The 26,159-nt window shown below is 40.3% G+C and overlaps 1 protein-coding gene across 1 annotated transcript in view; it reads left to right on the plus strand.

Annotated features, from left to right (window-relative positions):
- cps1 (carbamoyl-phosphate synthase 1, mitochondrial) overlaps positions 1-13,477 on the plus strand; it is a 36,188-nt gene extending 22,711 nt beyond the window's left edge. The window contains exons 29-38 of the mRNA XM_089003428.1: positions 1,223-1,300; positions 1,582-1,689; positions 2,916-3,005; positions 3,107-3,277; positions 7,220-7,294; positions 7,380-7,478; positions 9,973-10,032; positions 11,045-11,151; positions 11,690-11,819; positions 12,755-13,477. Of these exons, the coding sequence (XP_088859554.1) occupies positions 1,223-1,300; positions 1,582-1,689; positions 2,916-3,005; positions 3,107-3,277; positions 7,220-7,294; positions 7,380-7,478; positions 9,973-10,032; positions 11,045-11,151; positions 11,690-11,819; positions 12,755-12,829 (993 nt within the window). The 3' untranslated portion in view covers positions 12,830-13,477. The remainder of the gene's footprint in view (positions 1-1,222; positions 1,301-1,581; positions 1,690-2,915; positions 3,006-3,106; positions 3,278-7,219; positions 7,295-7,379; positions 7,479-9,972; positions 10,033-11,044; positions 11,152-11,689; positions 11,820-12,754) is intronic.
- The last annotated feature ends 12,682 nt before the right edge of the window (positions 13,478-26,159 follow it).

The following is a 26,159-nucleotide window of genomic DNA, read 5'->3' on the forward strand; positions in this document are numbered from 1 at the left end:
TTCTATATGGGCAAATTGCCATTTATATTGAACACACACGGCGCATGTACACTTCATGCTGAGTTCTCCCTCTGCTTTCAATTATCTGCTACTAGCAGCTGATGTAGCTTTTGGCTAGCCGAGTGTGCCAATTTTTTTTCCTCACTACACCCCCAAGTGTTTCAGGGGCAGGTGTCCCTTTCAAAAAAAAATCTAGTACTTGGGGCTAGAATAATACACAGATGCTTTATATACACACATTTCTACCTCATGCCAGTCTAAAAGGTGTAGTACAGTGATACCTCGGTTTACGAACCCCTTGACTTACGAACTTTGCGGTTTACGAACGTTAAATTAATGAAAATTTTACCTCGGCATACAAACTTTACCTTGGCATACAAACTTTTTTCCTACATGGAGCTGCCTCAATGCCCGTTCGCGAATGGCAAAATGGCAGCTGATTGTTTTTGTCCTCTATTCCCCTCCCCCAGTCTTCGGTTAAAGCCACGTGATTGATCAAGAACGCAGCAGTGAGGGGGGGTGTTTTAAACATTAAAGAGACAGGCAGATGACAATGTGAGAGTTTCAACTTTGATAGTTCAAAGGAAGAGTGTAGACTGCAAGGTTAAAATATCACATCAATCAGGCTCCACAAATAACCCGCACAAGCCATCTGTACACTTGATGCAAAAAGCTATCAACCCAGCTAAACAGAACACAATTGATGAGGAACAAGGTAAAATTATCGCCGAGAAAGCACCTACGAGGGATCATTCCTCAAGATGGTGAAAGAAGAAGGCTACGTTCCTCATCAAGTGTTTAATACTGAGGCCACTCCATTCCATCAAGCCATCAACGACCATCACAAAAGTAAATATAACGACTTTATTATACTGTACAGTTTATTTCTTTCATTATAATACCATAGCACATTTATTATACATAAAATAAGGTATATTTTGTATAGTTTTAAGGCTTAGAAAGTAGAAAAGTATGTTTTATGAGGACCTGGGAACGGATTATTCTCATTTTAATGGTTTACTATGGAAAATTAATTTTTGGGATACACACTTTTCGCCTTACACAGTCTGTCTGGGAACCAATTAAGTTCGTAAGCCAAGGTATCACTGTAACATTGTGTTATCGGTTGAAAGTCATTTTCTCTGAATTCTAATACAGGACAGCTAAACCCACTTGAGTCTGTGTTGCTGGAAAGAAAGAAAAAACAATTTCTTTCCTCCAGGAGCATCCGGTGGTTATTACCAAATTCATTCGCGGCGCCCGGGAGGTGGAAGTGGATGCTGTTGCCAAGCGAGGGAAGGTATAGTTAGTCACATGTTCAATTCAGTTCCATTCCATTAGCACTTTTTCTTCAGGCGTCATTATGCTCCATACCAATACTGACATGATATGTGTGAACGTCCACGATTATGCAGTCGTATGCAGATAAGACAAAAAGACCATCGACAAAGAAATAATGTACATCCACACAAATGTGTGAGAGAGCCTTCCCCCATCACATCATGACAAAGTCCCTGTGTGAGGCAGATGCTAACAGCGTGTTTATTCATTTGTTGACCTCATCTTTCTATGTATGACTAGGTGCTGGTCCACGCAATAACGGAGCACGTTGAGGACGCGGGTGTTCATTCAGGAGACGCTACCTTAATGCTGCCAACACAGACCATTAGCCAAGGTTCTTTAGAAAAGGTCAGTTATGCTCCATGGACACGCACACGCATATATTTGCAGGCCCGCATGTATATGTTCGATTTTATTGTACCTTCTGCCATCGAACGTAAGAGCAATTATTCTTCTGCTTAGCAATATACGTCACGAGCAAAGATAAATCAAATCGACACATATAGTACAGTGATACCTCGGTTACGAACCCCTTGTCTTACGAACTTTTCGGGTTACGAACGTTAAATTTATGAACATTTTACCTTGGCATACAAACTATTTTTCGGGATACACACAACCATTCCGGGAATATCGCTTTGCGTCATATTTTCAATTCCCGAATAAATTTGGGAATGGCAGTGAATGAGTTAATCAGAATACAGTGATACCTCGGTTTACGAACCCCTTGGTTTACGAACTTTTCAGTTTACGAACGTTAAATTTATGAACATTTTACCTTGGCATACAAACTATTTTTCGGGATACACACAGAGCTGCGACAATGAGTGGTGTGTCGTTCGCGAAACGAGCCCGTTCTCCTAACAGAAAATGGCGGCCGGCTTGTTTTGCTCCTCTATTCCCCACCCCCAGTCGTCGGTTAAAGCCACGTGATTTGTCAAGAACGCAGCAGTGAGGGGAGGTGGTTTAAACATTAAAGAGACAGGCAGGCAACAGAGAGACAGTGACAAAAATGGATAGAAAACAGTGTAATTTGGACTCGTTTCAACTTTGATAGGCAGAGTGTAGACTGCAAGGTTAAAATTCCCATCAATCAGGCTCCACAAATAACCTGCACTAGCCATCAGTTCAAGGGAACCAGCTATTAATGATGTTTCTCGTGTGTCTGCTTGCATCTGTTGCAATATCACAACTTCCAAGATGTACAAACCAGGGCTCCTTGAGACACTTTATGCAAAAGGCTATCCATTCCATCAAGCCATCAACGGCCATCACAAAGGTAAATAAAACGACTTTATTATACAATACAGTTTATTTCTTTAATTATAATACCATAGCACATTTATTATACTTAAAATAAGGTATATTTTGTGTCGTTTTAAGGCTTAGAAAATGAGAAAGTAGAAAATTATGTTTTACCTGGGAACGGATTATTCTCATTTTAATGGTTTCCTCTGGGAAATTATTTTTTGGGATACACACTTTTCACCTTACATACTCTGTCTGGGAACCAATTAAGTTCGTAAGCCAAGGTATGACTGTTTTTTCTTTCTTTCTTTTTTCAAATATCTCAGGTCAAGATGGTGACTCGAAAGATTGCACAAGCATTTGAAATATCAGGGCCGTTCAACACTCAGTTTTTGGTCAAAGGCAACGACGTGAAGGTAGGTTGTCATTTCCATTGCGATACCCGTGTGAACACTGGCACCGTTCATCTTGTACTTGGATACAATTATTTATATTGTACTTTGTTTGCTCTTTTAAGGTGATAGAGTGTAATCTTCGGGCATCGCGTTCTTTCCCCTTTGTATCCAAAACAATTGGTGTGGACTTTATCAACGTGGCGACCAAAGTGATGGTTGGAGAACCTGTGGATGAAGCCGGACTGCCTTCGCTTGAGAGGCCCATCATTCCTTTAGACTACGTGGGGATCAAGGTGAGGGGGCGAAAGCATTAGGAGGACCACAATAAATAAATAAATAAACATACACACACACACAAATACATAAATACACATTTGATACTAGTTGACACAAATTCCCAGCAGACAAATCAGCCCATTTCCAACGGAGCTATGGCGCCATCTTGTGCATTTTCTGGGACGCTACATTGCTGTCATTGACGGCTCGAATTGATATTGGAGGACTCCTTTAATCGATTGCAAACATTTATGCTTTCCTCTTCAGAACTATCTGAATCATATTCATAACTGGATGAGTAACAAGAAAGCATCTTCTCCGAATCTGAAGCCATTGTTTTGATTTTAGAGCAAGGCAAGACGTCCTGGCGTGATGTCACGAACAAGGGGGCGGGACCTTCTGAAAATCGCCATTTCCTGGGTCATTTTCAAGTAATTTTGGGACACTTTAAGTCATTTTTAATGGTGTTTTGCATTTGATTTAACTAAAAATATCAGCCTTCGTGTTTTGGGTATTTTAGATGCGATAAAACGTTTTTCTGATGTCAGTTAGGAAACAAAAAATGGTGTTGGTTGTCCTTTCAATCAGCAAGTCTGCTTTTGACATTTTGAATCACATGGCAGATGCGGCAAGTGCAGCTCCCCCATAGGCAGCGTCGATGGCCTCATCCAAACACCGCCGTGAATGCTGGTAAACGAGGAGTCGTCGTCCGGTGCTTTCTTGTACCAGCCTGGAGACTTTCCTCTTTGATTGGATTAGAGAGCGTTTATGCCAGCTGTTCCAAAGCTCTTTTTTTTTTCTTCTTGCAAAAGTCATTTCTCTCTCTAATTACGGATGAGCCGCTTTAATAATGGTCGTCATTTGAAGCTAGTCAGGCAGGTATAATCCTCCACTTTCCTAACCATCAAAAGTTTTCAATTTGTAGTCTGCATGCCTGGGAATATTAATCAGAGCTTCAAATATACAATTCACCAGACTTTAAATACTTGCAGAGTTTATTTGAACTGCATCCATGTAAACTTCCTGGTGGAGCTAAAAGACATTTAAATTGAAAAATCAATCCCCTAAAAAACAAAAACGTGCTCAACTTCTTGTCTTTCCCGACACAAATGCACAACAAATTTCAAAGTTACACAGACTGAGAAGATTTAAGGGGGTACTCATTGAAATAAACCCCCATGACATATCAAAACAATGGCTTCAGAGAGTTCAGATTCTGAGAAGATGCTTTCTTGTTACTCATCCAGTTGTGAATATGATTCAAATAGTTCTGAAGAGGAAAGCATAAATGTTTGCAATCGATTAAAGAAGTCTTTCCGTCTCATTTTGAGGCGTCTGGACTCCAATGTAGCATCCCAGAAAATGCACAAGATGGCGCCCAAGCTCTGTTGGAAATGTGCTGATTTGTCTGCTGGGAATTGTGTCAACCAGTGTCAAATAGTAGTCTTGGTGCAACACACAATGATTCACCATCGCATTATTTATGTTTTCCTTCTAATTTCGCCATCAACACGATGTTTTCAGACCAAACAAAGTACCCAAAATGCATTGTGTGTCGCTTTCTCGGTCAGGGGCGTTCCTTCAGTGACGTCACGTCAGGAATCGCCACCAACTCAAGAACAAGACTTCCGGAATATTCAGCGCGAGTCTTAAAACGTAAAATATAGCTATATGCGGTGGAGTCTTTGCAAAATGCGCTTAGTAGAAGTCATTTGAAGTGATTTTACAAATTATGGACACAACAGACAAATTCCGATTAGCCATGAAGCTGCCAGACAGTGCGTTGATAAGATATTTGGACAGCGGAAGAAGAGTGTCGACAAGTCAGGTCAGTTGCTATAAAATAAACGAAACTTAGAAGATGAATACTGACAGAAAATCCAGACTGCGTGCAGAGTCAGAGACCAGCAATCCTAGAAGACATTCTATTATCCTGCCGAGCGAGCCTGACAAAAGGGGAGCTTCACGTAGTCATGATCGAGTGCCGGTGTGACTGTCTGATGAAAGTAGAAGAAAAAAAAGGAAATGATGGCCCGAAGAAAAGGCCTCTGGTCTCAATGAAAGCTTGAGCGAGACAAGAATCCTCTGTTGGGAGTTGACCTCGGAAGTCATCTCAAGCTTCAAGAGGAGATTGCCATCATCTCCTGCCAAGGTTGGCTGATGCGCTCCATTTATCGTCTTATAAAGAAGTCGTTTTGATTTTAAATACGGTCTTAGTGATGAGCCACAGGAGTTTTCTTTCTCGGGATGCTCAGTTATATATCGGGGAGAAAAATGGTGTCTGGAAGTACGTACGTCCAAGTCCAAAACACATTTTACAGAGCTTTCCTATCTCCATTTCCATACCAACCACTGATACCTCAAAGAGAGACAGAAAGAGAAATTGTGGAATCGCCTTAAAGTACAACCGACGTCTCCGGACAAGTTGTGTCCATAATTTGTAAAATGGCTTCAAATGACTTCTACTGAGCGTATTTTACAAAGATTCCACCGCATATAACTATATTTTACGTTTTAAGACACGCGCTGAATATTCCGGAAGTCTTGTTTTTGAGTTGGTGACGAGTCCTCACCCGACGTCACTGAAGGAACGCCCCTGACCGAAAAAAGGACACATTGTAGCAGTCCTTCCATCACGTCAATGCATTTTGCTGTACTCGTTTGGTCTGAAAACTTCATGTTGCACCAAAAAGAGGCAGAAGAGGGCGACAAAGCTCCATGTAAGGAATTTATATGTATTTTAGATTCTATAAAACGTTTTTCTGATGTCAGTTAGGAAACAAAAAAGTGATGTCGGTTGTCCTTTAAGGCTTGTATAATTAACTTGTATTGGTCTATACTGAAAAATATACATTTAATAAAATATATATTCTACAAAGTTATGTAGATGTACAACTAGAGAGAATACTACATATGTTACAACAAATAGTTTTTATATGTACCATTGTTCGGAATTCGAATGTTCACAAGCAGGGGAGTGTCTGTACTCCTAAAAGTCAATATTCTGTGGGTCCTGGAATTCGAGTGACAATGACAAAAACCCTGGCACTGGAGTTTTCACACATTTTTGCACATCTGGCAGTGAATGAATTAAGTACCAAAAAAAAAAATCACTTTTATTTTTATTTTCTGGACGTGACAAACAGAATGTCAAGCCAATGTCTTTCATTGTCCTTTTTTTGCATACACGTCAAACATTGAAAAACGTCATTTCGGGTCATACGCGAGGAGATGTGTGAGAGGGCGCCGTTTCTTTGAAGAGAGAAATGAATGATAAGCTCTGCCACATGGTTCTCTTGGACATTAGTATACTCACATTACATCCAGCTGATTAGACAACTCGCCTCAAGGATGAATCCCTTTCGTTGACCCCCCGTGTCTGTCTGTGTTCAGACACTACTTTCTGCTGCACTTCACTTTCATGCCTTTTTTGTGGGGCGTGTATACAGTGATACCTCGGTATACGAACTGTTTGCTTTACGAACGTTACATTTATGAACATTTTACCTTGGCATACGAACTTTTATCGTACACGGAGCTTTCTCAATGAGTGATGTGTCGTTCGCGAACGAACCCGTTTTTCTAACAACAAAATGGCAGCCGACTGTTTTTGTCCTGTATTCCCCGCCCCCCAGTCTTCGGTTAAAGCCACGTGATTGGTCAAGAACGCAACAGTGAGGGGGGTGGTTTAACCATTAAAGAGACAGGCAGACGACTGAGAGAGTTTCAACTTTGATAGTTCAGTGTGGACTGCAAGGTTAAAATATCCCATCAATCAAATGCTAATGCATGCTGCGTATATATTTTGATTTTCTTTGCTGTAATTATTGTACACTTTTTTTTGCTTGCTAACAAACAGATTTGAATGTTACAAGTTCACAGATGGCTTTTCAATGGCCGGTGAAGACTCACATGATGATTTTCTCCGTCTATCTGTACCCCCTTTGCCCCCCCACCAGGCACCCACGTTTTCTTGGCCGCGCCTGAGGGATGCGGATCCCGTACTTCGCTGTGAAATGGCCTCAACTGGAGAAGTAGATATTCTATAGTAGAGATTCAAAGACAAGCTCTCTCTCCTCTCGTTGTCACGCATGCCTAAAGACTTTGAATCTATTTCAGGTTGCCTGTTTTGGACCAAACATTTATTCCGCCTTCCTCAAGGCCATGCTATCCACAGGATTCAAGCTGCCACGGAAGGGCATTCTAATCGGGATTCAGGTAAGGCCCCTTTGGTCACGTTCATCCAGATTTGTGTTGCATCCTGACCTCATGACCCTGATTTCGATGTTGCCAATGAATCTCAGACAATTTAATACCAGTTGACATGTTTTAAGATAAGATAGGAAATTAATTACAGTGATACCTCGGTTTACAAACCCCTTGGCTTACGAACTTTTCGGCTTACGAATGGTAAATTTGTGAACATTTTCCCATGGCATACAAACTATTTTTCAGGATACACACAGAGCAGCCACAATGAGTCATGTGTCGTTCGCAAACGAGCCCGTTCTCCTGACAAGAAAATGGCCGCCGGGTTGTTTTGGTCCTGTATTCCCACCCCCTGTCTTCGGTTAAAGCCATTTGATTGGTCAAGAACGCAGCAGTGAGGGGAGGTGGTCGAAACATTAAAGAGACAGGCACACGACAGTGAGAGAATTTCAACTTTGACTGAAAGGTTAAAATATCCCATCAATCAAGCTCCACAAATAACCCGCACAAGCCATCTGTACACTTGAAAAAGCTACCAACCCAGCTAAACAGAACACAATTGATGAGGAATTAGATAAAATGATCGCACAGAAAGCACCTACAAGGGATCATTCCTCAAGATGGTCAAAGAAGAACGTTATGTTCCTCATCAAGTGTTTAATGCTGGGGAAACCGGCCACTCCATTCCATCAAGCCATCAACGACCATCACAAAGGTAAATAAAACCACTTTATTATACTTTATTTCTTTAATTATAATACCATAGGACATTTATTATACCTAAAATAAGGTGTATTTTGTGTAGTTTTAAGGCTTATAAAATTAGAAAGTAGAAAATTATGTTTTATGGGGACCTGGGAACGGATTATTCTCATTTTAATGGTTTCCTATGGGAAATTATTTTTTGGGATACACACTTATCGCTTTACACACTTCCTCTGGGAACCAATTAAGTCCGTAAGCCAAGGTGTCTCTGTATTCTAAAATTATTTGAGCGCCTGGAACACTCTAAACAGCTCTACAGTCATAATAACGGTGAAACGTTTTGTTAAAAAAGGCCAGTCATGAAAATCCGGCCTCTTCGCTGCTTCACGTCACCACAAGTTTGAGTAATGAAGTCCTGCTGTCAGCGTGGGCTGTCAAAGCGCCACTTTGACTAATCCAACTTTAACAAAGCGTTCATTGCAAAGGCTGTGTAATTAGCACCCTTGGGGGAAAGTGGACCACTTCAAGGCGAATGCCTGAGGTCGCAAACACTGCCCAACATGGCTGACAGATCGAGAACACTGCAGTAGCGCGCTGTCAATGTATCCCCACGGTTGATTGAAGGATTTTGGTTTGAAGGCTATGTGATTAACGATAAAATATTGAAATGTGAGCAGGAAACGCTATTGATAATGAATATATTTTTGTTTTGCTTTAAGATGAGTTAAAAAAAAAGCACTAGGCTCAGGAGTAGTTCTCAATTTATGAAAGGCATGATTTTTAATGCATCTATTTTTCGAAACAAACATACGTCAGAGAATGATGTCATTTGAATTTGAACATAATAAATTTGTATATTTTTTTTTTATTGGTCAATTTCCCAATTATTTATTAAAGGACAACCGCCGCCTCTAGACAAGTCGTGTCCATAATTTGTAAAATCACTTCAAATGACTTCTGTTGAGCGTATTTGACAAAGATTCCACCGCATGTAGCTATATTTTACGTTTTAAGACTCGCACTGAATATTCAGGAAGTCTTGTTTTCCAGTTGGTGACGATTCCTGACGTGACGTCACTGAAGGAACGTCCCTGACCGAGAAAGCGACACACAATGCATTTTGGGTACTTTGTTTGGTCTGAAATCATGTTGATGGCGAAATTAGAATAAAAACATAAATAACGCGATGGTGAATCGTTGTGTGTTTCACCAAGACTACTATTTGATACTAGTTGACACAAATTCCCAGCAGACAAATCAGCCCATTTTCAACGTAGCTTGGGCGCCATCTTATGCATTTTATGGGACGCTACATTGGAGTCCTGACGGCTCAAATTGATATGGGAGGACTTCTTTAATCGATTTCAAACATTTATGCTTTCCTCTTCAGAACTATCTGAATCATATTCTTAACTGGATGAGGAACAAGAAAGCATCTTCTCCGAATCTGAAGCCATTTTTTTTGATTCTCGAGCAAGCCAAGACATCCTAGTGTGACGTCACAATAAGGGGGCGGGACCTTCTGAAACTCGCCATTTCCAGGGTCATTTTGAAGTAGCTTTGGGACACTTTAAGTCATTTTTATTGGTGTTTTGCATTTGACTAAAAATATCAGCTGCGTGTTTTGCTATTTTAGATGCTATAAAACGTTTTTCTGATGTCAGTTAGGAAACAAAAAAATGGTGTCGGTTGTCCTTTAATGTATTTAGTAATGTATTTTTATTTACTCCCATTTATTTATTTATTTATTTATTTATTTATTTATCTATTTACCTATTTATCTATTTTTTTCTGCCAGCATTCATTCAGACCCACCTTCCTGGTTACAGCCCATCAACTAAAAGACGATGGCTTCAAGGTGGGTACGAAAATAATTTCATGGTCACCAACGTGGATGACATTTATTTGACATTTTTAACATCACTCAATCGAGCTGCCCATGCCTGTCTTTAAAGTGGACTTTCCCACACCACACCTGGTATACATGTAAATCTGGATATAATAGTCATACCTTAACAGATGTTTAAAAAAGGAAAAGAAAAGCCCACGCGTGAAAAGAAAACATGGTGATTTGTTTTCAATGGCTGCCCTCCCTACTCTCACAGTGTGTGGTCGACTCAAGATCACCAACGTTGCACACCACCCACTTAGCAATCTGTGCACCAACAATCAAAAGTCGATATTATTATTATATTATATTATGCTATTCTATGCTATGCTATGCTATATAATATTATATTATATTTTGTGATACAGTGATACCTTGGCTTACGAACTTAATTGGTTCCCAGACAGATTGTGTAAGGCGAAAAGTGTCTATCCCAAAAATGAATTTCCCATAGGAAACCATTAAAATGAGAATAATCCGTTCCCAGTTCCCTATAAACACCTTATGTTATGTGTAATAAATGTGCTATGGTATTATAATTGAAAAAATAAACTGTACTGTGTAATTATAAAGTCGTTTTATTTACCTTTGTGATGGTCGTTGATGGTTGCTTTCATCAGCATTAAACACTTGATGAGGAACGTAGCCTTCTTCTTTCACCATCTTCAGGAATTTAGGTGCTTTCTCTGCCATCATTTTACCTTGTTCCTCATCAATTGTGTTCTGTTTAGCTGGGTTGATAGCTTTTTGCATCAAGTGTACAGATGGTTTGTGCGGGTTATTTGTGGAGTCAGATTGATGGGATATTTTAACCTTGCAGTCTACACTCTGCCTTTGAACTATACAGGTTGAAACGAGTCCAAAGTTCACTGTTTTCTATCCATTTTTTTCAATCTTTTTTTTTAATGGCATGTGATGCATATTTTACCATAATCTTTTTAATGATTTTTTAATTGATTTTTTTTTTTTGGCCATCCTTCAGCTCTATGCGACGGAATCTACCTCAGCTTGGCTTTGCGCTAATGACATCCCGGCAACTCCGGTAGCGTGGCCCACCAAAGGACAGACCAGTTTGCCCAGTATAAAGAGGTATGGCGGATCATTTGTCATTTCTATTTATATATATCTGCCTGTTAAAAGTCAAGCCAAACATCCCCCTGGAGGGAAACTGAAATAATAAGTAAACCTTTTTTAAAATTCCAAATTAGGATAAGTGATCAGCATATGATGCTGAGATCTGAGGGCAAAGCGCCTTCATTATCTCGCGGATATGCTGCCGACATCAAAGCAAAAGCAGTGCACTCAGAAGTTCCCTTCATAGCATTTGGGGATGAATATGGAAAGTGAGAAAAGTCTTCTTACCGCACCGTCGTGACATTTGTGTCAGATATAACACGGGAGTGAAGGAAAGGATTTATTATTCTTATCATCGTCATAATAAGAATAATGATTATTACTCCTTACAATAATTCCAACACGACTGCCACTACAAGTGTACAGCTGTGATGTTTTTCCCAAATATTTCGTTGATTTACCTCGCTAATACTGATTATTGCTTTCTACCTGATGTAATCGTAATTTAGACCTTGACGTTCTTATCTCAGGCGTTTTTTTTGTGTTTCTTCAGATTAATCAGCGAGGGTCATATAGATCTGGTTGTGAACTTGCCTACCAACAACACACGTCACTTGAAGGACAACTTCCTCATTCGCAGAATGGCTGTCGATCATGGCATACCGCTGATCACTAATTTTCAGGTCAGTCATTCACACCACCTCTCTTAAAGGACAACCGACACCTCCGGACAAGTTGCGTCCATAATTTGTAAAATCACTTCAAATGACTTCTACTGAGCGTATTTTACAAAGATTCCACGGCATATAGTTATATTTTACCTTTTAAGACTCGCGCTGAATATTCAGGAAGTCTTGATTTCGAGTTGGTGACGATTCCTGACGTGACATCACATCAGGAACGCCCTTGACCGAGATAGCGACACACAATGCATTTTGGGTACTTTGTTTGGGCTGAAAACTTAGTGTTGATCCGAGTTGATGGCAAAATTAGAAGGAAAAAAAACACTTCAATAACGCGATGGTGAATAGTTGTGTGTTGCACCAAGACTACTATTTGATACTAGTTGACACAAATTCCCAGCAGACAAATCAGCCCGTTTCCAATGCAGCTTGGGCGCCATCTTGTGCATTTTCTGGGACGCTACATTGGAGTCCTGACGCCTCAAATTGATATGGGAGGACTTCTTTAATCGATTTCAAACATTTATGCTTTCCTCTTCAGAACTATTTTAATCATATTCATAACTGGATGAGCAACAAGAAAACATCTTCTCCGAATCTGAAGCCATTGTTTTGATTCTCGAGCAAGGCAACATCACGAACAAGGGGGCAGGACCTTCTGAAACTCGCCATCTCCGAGGTCATTTTGAAGTAGTTTTGGGACACTTGAAGTCATTTTTATTGGTGTTTTGTATTTGAATTAAAATATCAGCCTGCGTGTTTTGGCTATTTTAGATGCTATAAACTATAAACTATAACTGATGTCAGTTAGGAAACAAAGAAATGGTGTCTGTTGTCCTTTAAGTGTACAATCTGCTAACTCAAAGCTTTAGTATCCTTACAGAGTAATTTTTTTAACCCCATCCCTCCCATACCTACCCGTTCTATGTGTCCAGGTTTCGAAGCTTTTTGCCGAGGCAATTTGCTATGCAGGTGAACTGGACTCCACCAGTCTCTTCCACTATCGGTAGAAAAACACCAACGCTGAGGATGTGCACATCAAGGCTAGTGTCTGCTTTTCTATCCTTGATGACAAGTTCACATTTTTGTCTTTGAGAAAGCCATTATCCATTTCAAAGGAGGCAGCTACGAAAGCCTGTCGGGAAATATTATGAACCAAATCATGTTTTCTTGCTGCTTCAACATAAAAAGGTCTTATTGATCGCGTGAGTTCTTGTGCTAGATGATCATGCTCAATTCGAATACAGTTTGTGTTCGTCGTCTTTCAAGGAAAGCCATGAGTAAAATCGTTAGTACTGCTCTAAATAGAGGAATTAGCGTACTTCCTTGACTTGCTCGTTATATTTCAAACTGTGAGTGACATGTGGGATGCTGAAGGGATGATTTTTCCACTTGCTTGCTGTCTCGCCGCATAACATTCGGTGACGCCATTTTGCCTGTACCTCAAATTTTGAGGTGCAAAAATGAATACAGTGACGGTACATAAAAAGGAAAAAAAAGTGAGTGTTGTCGTACTCAAAAGTCATGGTATCACTGTTACGCGATTATTGTTTAGGATGTACCACTTGTAAATACATGTCGGAGCCTTGAAGTGTTTCTTCACAGTAGAAATCGACTATAAAGCCTCAGTCAAAAGCACATTTGTCACCTGTGTGTTGATTTAAGAATTAATAACGCTATGAACTCATTCGATGCCATTCCCAAATTTATTCAGGAATTTAAAAGTGTGACGTGGAGCGGGGGAATAGACGACCAAAACAAGACGGCTTCCATTTTCTTGTTAGGAGAACGTGCTCGTTCGCGAACGACACATCATTCATTGTGGCAGCTCCGTGTGTATCCCGAAAAATAATTTGTGTGCCAAGAAACCGAGGTATCGCTGTAATAAGATTGACTTTGCATATAATGTGTCCTTAAAATGGTTTTCATCAGTAAATAATTGCTAATCTTGGATAGTTTTTTAGTTCAGAAAAGGTTAAATAATGCAGACTTTGTATTCATTCCTTGTGCTTGATATCCATGGAGGGTTTGTTATTCATTGAATGAATAAAATAAAACAACGCACTGTAATTGGCATGCTTTTTGCATGCAGTGAAAAATTAATGACATTTAAATTTATGATGGTCTGGACTCTAGAGCTTGAAGAAAATCCCGGTGCGATGAGCCACATACGTACGAAGGCCAACCACTACGTTTGCGCAAAAAGCCGATACGGGTTTCCCAACCCGCGTTGAGCCAGTGTCATAAATTTACTCCTCCAGGAATTGATAGAATAATCAATAATGATCGTTTCTGATATCTTTGTGACAGCCCTGATGTCAATACCATTGTAGTAAACAAAACAGATTTCAAAGCGCCATTACTTTTCGGTTTACGAACGTTACATTTATGAACATTTTAACTTGGCATACGAATAATTTTTCGCGATACACACGGAGCTGCCACAATGAGTGATGTGTTGTTCGCTAACAAGCCCGTTCTCCTAACAAGAAAATGGCAGCCGGCTTGTTTTGGTCCTCTATTCCCCACCCCCAGTCGTCGCTTAAAGCCACGTGATTGGTCAAGAACGCAGCAGTGAGGGGGCGTTTACAAACAGACTTCCTTCTCGAGACTTCCCACGGACTTGTTTTCTCGGTGGTCGACTTTGCTTTTTTACGAGTAGCGATATTTGTTATAATTAACATTACTGGTAATATTTAATGACGAAAACGGAATTGAAAATATCTTAGTTTTATTTAACTTTTTTGCGTTTCTCGTACAGATTTTCTTGTATGCCGCACTGTCAGAGATGTTCGATCAGACACTGTAGACAAAGACTCGAACCCAGAAAGATTGTCTTTTACTGCCGGCAGGAGACGCAGCCATTCGTGACAGACACCTGAATTCTGCAGCCCTCTGCCAAGCTATTTATTGAGAGTACATGCAAATTAAAGTGCTACATTAGTAAAACATAGTTTTCTTGGTAAGAACACCACGTCCCTGGACGTTCTAAGCACGAACAGCTGTAAGCATAAAACATTGTCTTTTCCATGAACTGATAAAGTTGTAACCCGGCTAATGAGCTCTTCCTGTGAAGTGGTTTGAAGTCGTAAATTACTTCGGTGATAAAGGAGTTTCCCAAGTCCTAAATTGTGTCCAGGGCCACAACTCCAAGATCAAGATGACAGTTTAACATGCTGTGTCTCTTGACCTCAGATTGACCCTAGGTTTTTTGTGCTTCAGTTGTGTATTCGAGTCACACATGTTGACTAAGCATATAACAGCATGAAACTTTTAAATATGATAACTTCTTATTCTCCATCACGTACACATCTAAAAATGTGCACAAATCGTACAGAATACGTCAAAATATGGCCGGTTGACAGGTATGAAATACTGCACTTGGGAGTTGAACAATTGTAGGAATAAACACTAAGATTATAATAGTTGTGTTGATGTTGACTACTCAATATCTTCATGGTTAAAAAAATATGTAAATGAGCAGCCTTTACCTGAGACTTTGGTAACTGTGATGTCATTTTAGGTCGATGTAAGAATAGGTCGATTTATGTGCTGAAATTTGGATTTTGGCAACAAGTCTGGAGAGCTTTATTGTAATCACTATGCCATTTGAATGTAAACAACAGTTGTAAATGCCATTCTTGTAGGTCCAATTATCATTTGACCCAATGGTTGATCGAGGAAATTTGGCCAAACACCCCTAATAACCTTACAGACTTCAATTACAACCATAAACTCTCATTTTCTCACACAAAATAGTTTGACATTAGAACATCATTTACAGAAAGCGTATCGCGTAAGCGACTTGAGAGTGGGAGGCCTCTGCTAACCCCCATTGGGGCGCGCGTTAAATACCGTCATGACAGCAAGACATCATTCCATTAGCGCTGATGGCTTCCCCATTTCAGTCGTCATTGCGCCGCTTAATTGTTTCTTACGCCATCAAACAGTTTGAGTTGCCATCTGTGGGAAGAAATAGTGGCAATCATGCGTTAGCATGCTGCTAAAGTGGAGTCAACTGTTGTTTGACAGTGCTGTTTAGCGCGTGCCTTTCAAAATGGTAGACACAGTTGTTTGTGGTGGAACAAATTACCTTACTCTCTCTCTATATATATTTATATATGTGTATATATATGTAGATATGTAGGTAGGTAGGTGGGTAGCTGGATGGATGGATAGATAGGTAGGTAGGTAGATAGGTAGATAGATAGATACGGTAGGTAGGTGGATACGGTAGATAGGTATATACGGTAGGTAGATAGATACGGTTGGTAGGTAGATAGATATGGTTGGTAGGTAAATACGGTAGGTAGGTAGATAGATACGGTAGGTAGGTAGATACGATAGATTAGGTAGATAGGTATATACGGTAGGTAGATAGATACGGTTGGTCGGTAGATAGATATGGTTGGTAGGTAAATACGGTAGGTAGGTAGATAGATACGGTAGGTAGGTAGATACGGTAGGTAGATAGATACGGTTGGTAGGTAGATAGATATGGTTGGTAGGTAAATACAGTAGGTAGGTAGATAGATACGGTAGGTAGGTAGATACGGTAGATTAGGTAGATAGGTATATTCGGTAGGTAGATAGATACGGTTGGTCGGTAGATAGATATGGTTGGTAGGTAAATACGGTAGGTAGGTAGATACGGTAGATTAGGTAGATAGGTATATTCGGTAGGTAGATAGATACGGTTGGTCGGTAGATAGATATGGTTGGTAGGTAAATACGGTAGGTAGGTAAATACGGTAGGTAGGTAGATAGATACGGTAGGTAGGTAGATACGGTAGGTAGATAGATACGGTTGGTAGGTAGATAGATATGGTTGGTAGGTAAATACAGTAGGTAGGTAGATAGATACGGTAGGTAGGTAGATACGGTAGATTAGGTAGATAGGTATATTCGGTAGGTAGATAGATACGGTTGGTCGGTAGATAGATATGGTTGGTAGGTAAATACGGTAGGTAGGTAGATACGGTAGATTAGGTAGGCGAGCGAAATATAACAGTTTAGTCACAAAGAAGCGCGTCTTGTCTATGCATTTTGAGTTCCATTTTAAGGATAAAAAAAATTCATAGAACCCAAAAGCCTGTAAAGAAATTGGCAGCCATTTGTGTTTCAATATGTTCAACAAAAGCTATTTTATCTGCGCTTTCTCACTAGCCCTGAGCTAAAACGAACCGCGCAGACAAGTACGTCAGAGCTTTTTTTTTCATCCCTTTTGTTTCTTGAACATGGAACTTAAAAGGCGAGCTTTGTGAATAGAACAGCTAATTAGAGAGACGTTCAGGGACAATAGCTAACTGCAGCAAAACTATATTAAATTGACCAACGTTTTAATTTCAAGACACTTTCTGTGTTCATTCAAACAGAATGCATTAAAATATGGTTTGGTTGCGCAACCCGTTATCTTTTAGGCGATTTTATATGAATCTAGGCCAAGTAAATATTTCACCAAAGGTCACTGTTTTGCCTGATCACAATCCTCTTCTCTGTCTTTGAACCTCATTGAAAATATCTTAGCGACTTACAACCCCCCCCCCCCCCAAAAAAAAAAAAAATCATCATCCTCAACCCCATTATCACAATGTGAATCTTTGTTTAAAGGACAACCGACACCATTTTTTTTTGGTTTCCTAACTGACATCAGAAAAACGTTTTATAGCATCTAAAAATAACCCAAAACAGGCGGGCTCCACCAATAAAAATAAGTGTCGCAAAACTACTTCAAAACGACCTTGGAAATGGCAAGTTTCAGAAGGTCCCGCCCCCTTGTTGATGACGTCACACCAGGACGTCTTGCCTCGCTTTAGAATCAAAATAATGGCTTCAGATTCGGAGAAGATGCTTTCTTGTTACTCATCCAGTTATGAATATGATTCAAATAGTTCTGAAGAGGAAAGCATACATGTTTGCAATCGATTAAAGAAGTTCTTCTGTGTGATTTTGAGGCATCTGGACAGCAATGTAGCGCCCAAAAAATGCACAGGATGGCGCCCAAGCTCCATTGGAAATGGACTGATTTGTCTGCTGGGAATTTGTGTCAACTAGTATCAAATAGTAGTCTTGGTGCAACACACAACGATTCACCATTGCGTTATTTATGTGTTTTCCTTCTAATTTCGCCATCAACACGATGTTTTCAGACCAAACAAAGTACCCAAAATGCACTGTGTGTCGCATTCTGGGTCAGGGGCGTTCCCTCCGTGACGTCACGTCAGGATCGTCACCAACTCAAAAACAAGACTTCCGGAATATTCAGCGCAAGTCTTAAAACGTAAAATATAGCTATATGCGGTGGAATCTTTGTCAAATATGCTCAGTCGAAGTCATTTGAAGTGATTTTCCAAATTATGGACGCAACTTGTCCTGAGGCGTCGGTTGTCCTCTTTAAATGACTGCTAAAAATAGTTGTTTCACAGCAGTTTCTTGCAGCAACAGGACAAAAGTACACCCTCGTTGCTGTCCTCCATGATTCTTCCGTGACTAGGTGAGAAATAAAATCTGGGAGGGAGCTATTTTTAAATGAACACTGCCGGGCAAAAGAGAACAATAACATTTTTAATGAGAGGCATTGGTCTATAAATGTTCGTTTGTGTGTGTGTGGGGCAGGGGGACACACCAGGTATGACAATATAAGCCCACTGGCCTAATGGCTGCTTGAGTAAAGAGACAAAGACCATAATGAGATAAGAGTTTGCGCTGATTATCTTGGCATTAACGACACACGTTAATGCCAATCTTTAATTTTCATTGGTGGAACCTCGGTTTACGAACCCCTTGGCTTACAAACTTTTCGGTTTACCAACGTTACATTTATGAACATTTTACCTTGGCATACAAATAATTTTTCGCGATACACACGGAGCTGCCACAATGAATGATGTGTCGTTCGCAAACGAGCCCGTTCTCCTCACAACAAAATGGCAGCCGGCTTGTTTTGGTCCTCAATACCCCACACCAGTCTTCGGTTAAAGCCACGTGATTGGTCAAGAACGCAGCAGTGAGGGGGGGTGGTTTAAACATTAAAGAGACAGGCAGACGACAGTGAGAGAGTGAGAAAATTAATAGAAAACAGTGAAATTTGGACTGGTTTCAACTTTGATAGTTCAAAGGCAGAGTGTAGACTGCAAGGTTAAAATATGCCATAAATCAGGCTCCACATATAAACCACACAAGCCATCTGTACACTTGATGCAAAAAGCTATCAACCCAGCTAAACAGAACACAATTGATGAGGAACTAGGTAAAATTATCGCAGAGAAAGCACCTACGAGGGATCATTCCTCCAGATGGTGAAAGAAGAAGGCAGTACAGTTTATTTCTTTTATTAGAGTACCATAGCACATTTCATTATACATAAAATAAGGTATATTGTGTGTAGTTTTAAGGCTTAGAAAATTAGAAAGTAGAAAATGAAGTTTTATGGGGACCTGGGAACGGATTATTCTCATTTTAATGGTTTCCTATGGGGAATTGATTTTTGGGTTCCACGCTTTTCACCTTACACACTCTGTCGGGGAACCAATTAAGTTCGTAAGCCAACGTATCACTGTAGTTCCTGTCACACAATTTTCGTTGTGCGACTTACAAAGCCTGTTTCTTCTTTAAGACATTTTTTTCTCCCACTCTGCACTCGTCAATGTGACACAATGAAATTGAATTGAAGACGTTTCAATTATGACAGGAAGAGACGATTTTCGGGTCTCGGGGTCAATCAAGAGCTTAAGCAGAAAAGGAAAGAAAAATGTCCTTGCTTGAAGTGAAGAACTTGGACAAAGATGGAGGACCATACGGTGAGGGTTGGAGATTCTATATCGCATTGGGGGTCTCAAACGGGATAACTGGGGTTAAGCTTCACTCGCACTTGTGGCCGTTGATAAAAGGACCAAAAAAAAAAAATTGAATACATTTAGTTGCTGACCCTCATCTGTGAACTCTCTCATCTTTTTAAAATAAATAATACATACGACAAAGACTGTATGAATTCAAGCTACCATATTTTCTGCACTAAAAATAATAATATAGGACGCTGCGCATTATAAGAGAATAGAAAGCACAATAGTGGCTATGGTAGCGTTTTGCATCTTTTTTTATGGAGCTACGCTAAAGGGAATACAATACAATACAATACAATACAATACAATACAATACAATGCAGTTTTATTTATATGGAGTTTTCGTAATGGCCGCTGTTGAAATAAGAAATATAGAAAAAGGTGTTTTATTGACCTTTGTGATGGTCATTGATGGCTTGATGGAATGGAGTGGCCGCTTTCATCAGCATTAAACACTTGATGAGGAACGTAGCCTTCTTCTTTCACCATCTTGACGAATGATCCCTTGGAGGTGCTTTCTCTGCCATAATTTTACCTAGTTCCTCATCAATTGTGTTCTGTTTAGCTGGGTTGATAGCTTTTTGCATCAAGTGTACAGATGGCTTGTGCGGGTTATTTGTGGAGCTTGATGGATGGGATATTTTAACCTTGCAGTCTACATTCAAAGTTGAAACGAGTCCAAATGTCACTCCATTTTATCACTCTCTGTCGTCTGCCTGTCTCTTTAATGTTTAAACCACCTCCCCTCACTGCTGCGTTCTTGACCAATCGCGTGGCTTTAATCGAGGACTGGGGGCGGGGAATAGAGGACCAAAACAAGCCGGCTGCCATTTTCTTGTTAGGAGAACGGGCTCGTTTGCGAACGACGCGTCACTCATTGTGGCAGCTCCGTGTGTATCCCGAAAAATAGTTTGTATGCCAAGGTAAAATGTTCATAAATCTAACGTTCGTAAACCGAAACGTTCGTAAACCAAGAGGTTCGTAAACCGAGGTATCACTGTATATTAGAGGGTCCCACCATCAGTGGCCATTTTGTATGAAGTCCGTCCCGCTATCATTTAAAAGGCTCAGCGCGCTCAAGCGCAACCTTGTTGTCTCTGGTTTTGTATATCCCTCTAAAATCAAGTCAAGCATATCCGAAGGTGTCACCGTGCTTCATATTTATGAAATTGGCTCTGTGTGAAATTGATTTTTGCCTAATGGATCCTTGCATGGGTGCCCCTTCTCATATCGCAGCTTCAGCTTATTGGCACGAGAGTCGCGCACACAGGACGGGAGTGGAAGAGATAAATGAACCGGCTCTTTTGGTTCGGCTCACTTAAACGATCCGGCTCTTTTGTACTCCCAAATGGCTCCTCAGTTTGTTTGTTTTTTGCTTAAATTAATTAAACACATAAAATTATGTGAAAAACGAATTACTCATGTAAAAAAATACACTATATCAAATATTTTTATTTATATGGCATGAATTATATGTGCATAGAGTTAGTTGATGCTAACTTTGACTTTTCCTGTGGTTACTCTGGTCTGATGATCAGCTGTCACTAATTTGCTTTTCATATTAATAATGCTATCATACCAACTACTAAAAATATAATAATTGAATAATAATAACAGCATCATGTGATCACATTTGTCCACCTGTCTACCCTAACGCCTTCTCCTCACTGCTGCTTTTGTCTGTAATTCTCCCCTCCATTTTCTACCACGGATATCGACCAATCACGCGCGGCTTTAACCGAAGACCGGGAGCGGGGAATCTTACTGTCTATCTCTCTCGCTTTCCCTCCCTCTCTTTCTCTCACTTTCTCTCCCCCCCCCCCCCCACCATATTCCCCTCCCCGTCTCCCCCCTCCCCCTCGGTTCTTTGCAATGCAGCGGATGTGGCAAGCATGGGATGAGGACGGATCGCGGTCTTCCGCAGCATGGCGTCACGCTTCGTAACCGATAGCTGAGAAGAATTCCCTCTAATGACGAGGCCAGCTCAAGGCTGTTTAGTGCTAATTACAACACAGTACGTGCGAGGAGCCAAACGCTGCTTCACCTCCCAAAATTGAAGTGGATGATGTCAATCCAAGGCGGCGTTGAACCATTTTGGTGCAAAGGGCACTTTGCAAAGGAACCGTTTTTTTTTGTTGTTTTTTTTTTAAGAGCCGCGTGCGTCCATTCCGTTCATTCGCTGAAGCGCGTGACCTCGCAGGTTTAAGGTTTGAGTGAACAGGGAGGAATTGCTTTCCAAAAGCAGACCGAGTTGCCAAATGAACCCTTTTGGTTGCCAGATTAGGTGACGTGACGAAGCACCATAGTCATTAGTTCTTAAATTTTCAAAACAAATGACTTGTGATTATTAATTACCGCTATATATATATATCCCTATCGTCCAGACTCTGCTTGGTTTGAAAGGGGAGTAAAAGAAGCTATTTTCATAAAACAGCAAAACCCTTCACTAAATCGCCATGGTGGGGTGAGTTTCAATTTGGATTGTTCCTACAACCGACTTCTTAGGCAACATAGGCTAAGTTATGCTGATGAGGTGATACCAGATCAAATGGGGCAAACGGGCCAGTCGTAGACCCCATACTCAGGCAGGACAATAGAAGTAATCAGTGGAGCCGCAGGGAGTAGTCCTCTGCTCCCCCCAACCTGAGAGCAGGGACCAATCATAGCAGAGTCTGGCACTGCCACGTCTGGACAGGAGGGATATATAAATATAGGGCCAAAACTACCAGCAAAAGATTTTAGTTTGCTGACGAAGCCTCTTGGATAAGAAGCGATACTTCCGACACCTTCAAGGAAGTACAGATGCCGGCTGAAGAAACCTTTTCATTATTGGAGTTACGTCGTCCCTTAGAGGGCCAAATTAACATTTAACAATAGTGATGGACTGTCGGGGCCTGCGAGGCCTTCTCTGCTGGCCGAAAAATATCTGAATCACAGACTGATATTGTTATTTCCTGGCTAACGGTACCCTCTAGTGGACCCGTAGTCAATCACATTACACTTTTTTTTTTAAGTTGAGTCGCAGCTGCAGTCAAGGTTGTATAGTCATAAGTTATTAACTCATTCACTGCCAGACAATGTACAAAAATGTGTCCACTCCAGTGCCAGGTATTTTGTCATTTCCACTCAAATTGCAACACCCACAGAATATTAAATTTTAGAACTACATAAACATTAAATACAGCATTAGAAAACTTTCATCCGAAAAAAAATAAGTTAATTCCCAAGTTATATCCATCTGGAGTTGTCTGAGCTCGAAAATGGGGGGTGGCTGTCCAAAATACAATGCAATATTGGTTTATATGTGGCTAGAACAAAGTGTCAATTCCTCGCCAGCCAGCGTGAGGGAATTGTGGGTACACAAAGACCTTCGCCATCACTGCCATGCCATTTCAATTCCAATGAGCATTTCCATGAAGCATCTGGCGATCCTCCATTAAAAATATCAAGTGCTACTATTTCACATTGTCTGCTCCGACTCCCACACGGGGGACCGCCGTTGAGCGCAATCAAGGAACATATATGACAAAGATTCCACCGCATGTAGCTATATTTTACCTTTTAAGACTCACGCTGAATATTCAGGAAGTCTTGTTTTTGAGTTGGTGACGAGTCCGTACGTGACGTCACTGAAGGAACGCCCCTGACCGAAAAAACAGGACACATTGTAGCAGTCCTTCCATCACGTCAAAGCATTTTGCTGTACTTTGTTTGGTCTGAAAACTTCGTGTTGCACCAAAAAAGAGGCAGAAGAGGGCGACAAAGCTCCGTGTAAGGAATTAATAAATTCTTTAATCGATGGCAAACATGTATGCTTTCCTCTTCAGAACTATTTGAATCCTATTCATAACTGGATGAGTAACAAGAAAGCATCTTCTCAGAATCTGAACTCTCTGAAGCCATTGTTTTGATTCTGGAGCAAGGCAGTGTGTGACCAATAGTGATGTCACAAACTAGGGGGCGGGACTTTCTGAATCTGCCCAGTTCCGAGCTAATTTTGTGGCAGTTTTGGGATACTCAAAGTCATTTTTCTTGGTGTTTTGCATTTGACTAAAAAATATCCGCCTGCGTGTTTTGGGTATTTTAAATGCTATCAAACGTTTTTCTGATGTCAGTTCGGAACCCAAAAAAATGGTGTCGGTTGTCCTTTAAACCATCTCTCTGTCGTGTTTTGTTCCTTGATTGCGCTACGCCGCGGGTGTTCGCCACAGATAATTAAATGAATTCATAATAACGATGCGTCAACCTGCTGCGACGATGATGAGGAAGGGGATGAAGCTACGACCTGCAGTCATATTTAGTCAACACAATGAATGCTTAATGTGAAGGGGGGGGGGGTAGTTAAGGGGGTCTCAGCACTGCAAGCAATCTCTGCTCCTCTTTGTTGCATTCAAATCCATATCACCATATGAAATTATGACAAATGGTTCGAACAACTGGGATTTCAACCAACATTTCAAAGAGCAATTTCAATAAATGAAATAAATGCAAATTGAATTGATCAAAATGATCCAAATTGGATCGTTCATACAATAGCCTGCTTAAGCAAAACAGGTTAGGCAACATTCGTAATGCTGATGAGGTGATACCGGAGGGAGTGGGGCAAATAGGCCAGTCGTTAGTCATGAATGTAGGAACAATCAGTGAGGCCACAGGGAATGGTCCTCTGCTCCCCCCAACCTGAGAGTAAGGACCTATCATAGCTGTGTCCGGCACCGCCATGTCCGGACATTAGGGATATATCAATAAGGCCGATACGACCAGTCAGACTTTAGTTCGCTGACGAAGACTCTTGGATAGGAGGCGAAAACGACCATGTACAGTAAGGCGTTTATAGCCGAAAAAACGACCACGTATCGTATGACGTTTTTAGCCTGAAAAAATGACCATGTATAGTAAGGCATTTTTAGCCGAAAAAAACGACCATGTTTAGTAAGGCGTTTTTAGCCGTAAAAAACGACCATGTATAGTAAGGCGTTTTTAGTCTAAAAAAACGACCATGTATAGTAAGGCGTTTTTAGCCGAAAAAAGACCATGTATAGTAAGGCTTTTTTAGCCGTAAAAAACGACCATGTATAGTAAGGCATTTTTAGCCTAAAAAAACGACCATGTATAGTAAGGCATTTTTAGCCTAAAAAAAACGACCATGTATAGTAAGGCATTTTTAGCCTGAAAAAAACGACCATGTATAGTAAGGCATTTTTAGCCTAAAAAACGACCATGTATAGTAAGGCATTTTTAGCCTGAAAAAACGACCATGTATAGTAAGGCATTTTTAGCCTAAAAAAACGACCATGTATAGTAAGGCGTTTTTCGCCGAAAAAAAAAAAGACCATGTATAGTAAGGCGTTTATAGCCGAAAAAACAACCAAGTATAGTATGACGTTTTTAGCCGTAAAAAACAACCATGTTTAGTAAGGCGTTTTTAGCCGTAAAAAACGACCATGTATAGTAAGGCGTTTTTAGCCGAACAAAAAGACCATGTATAGTAAGGCATTTTTAGTCTAAAAAAACGACCATGAATAGTAAGGCGTTTTTAGCCGTAAAAAACGACCATGTATAGTAAGGCATTTTTAGTCTAAAAAAACGACCATGTTTAGTAAGGCGTTTTTAGCCGTAAAAAACGACCATGTATAGTAAGGCGTTTTTAGCCGTAAAAAACGACCATGTATAGTAAGGCATTTTTAGCCTAAAAAAACGACCATGTATAGTAAGGCATTTTTAGCCTTGAAAAACGACCATGTATAGTAAGGCGTTTTTAGCCGAAAAAAAAAAAGACCGTGTATAGTAAGGCGTTTATAGCCGAAAAAAACAACCAAGTATAGTATGACGTTTTTAGCCGTAAAAAACAACCATGTTTAGTAAGGCGTTTTTAGCCGTAAAAAACGACCATGTATAGTAAGGCGTTTTTAGCCGAACAAAAAGACCATGTATAGTAAGGCATTTTTAGTCTAAAAAAACGACCATGTATAGTAAGGCGTTTTTAGCCCGAAAAAATGACCATGTATAGTAAGGCATTTTTAGCCGAAAAAAACGACCATGTATAGTAAGGCGTTTTTAGCTAAAAAAACGACCATGTTTAGTAAGGCGTTTTTAGTCGTAAAAAACGACCATGTATAGTAAGGCGTTTTTAGCCGTAAAAAACGACCATTTTTAGTAAGGCGTTTTTAGCCGTAAAAAACGACCATGTTTAGTAAGGCGTTTTTAGCCGTAAAAAACGACCATGTATAGTAAGGCGTTTTTAGCCGTAAAAAACGACCATGTATAGTAAGGCGTTTTTAGCCGAAAAAAAACGACCATGTTTAGTAAGGCGTTTTTAGCCGTAAAAAACGACCATGTTTAGTAAGGCGTTTTTAGCCGTTAAAAAAAGACCATGTATAGTAAGGCGTTTTTAGCTAAAAAAACGACCATGTTTAGTAAGGCGTTTTTAGTCATAAAAAACGACCATGTATAGTAAGGCGTTTTTAGCCGTAAAAAACGACCATTTTTAGTAAGGCGT

The sequence above is a fragment of the Hippocampus bargibanti genome, linkage group LG08 (assembly GCF_051943395.1).
Source record: "Hippocampus bargibanti isolate YZ-2025 linkage group LG08, ASM5194339v1, whole genome shotgun sequence".
In the NCBI taxonomy this organism is placed as follows: Eukaryota; Metazoa; Chordata; class Actinopteri; order Syngnathiformes; family Syngnathidae; genus Hippocampus; species Hippocampus bargibanti.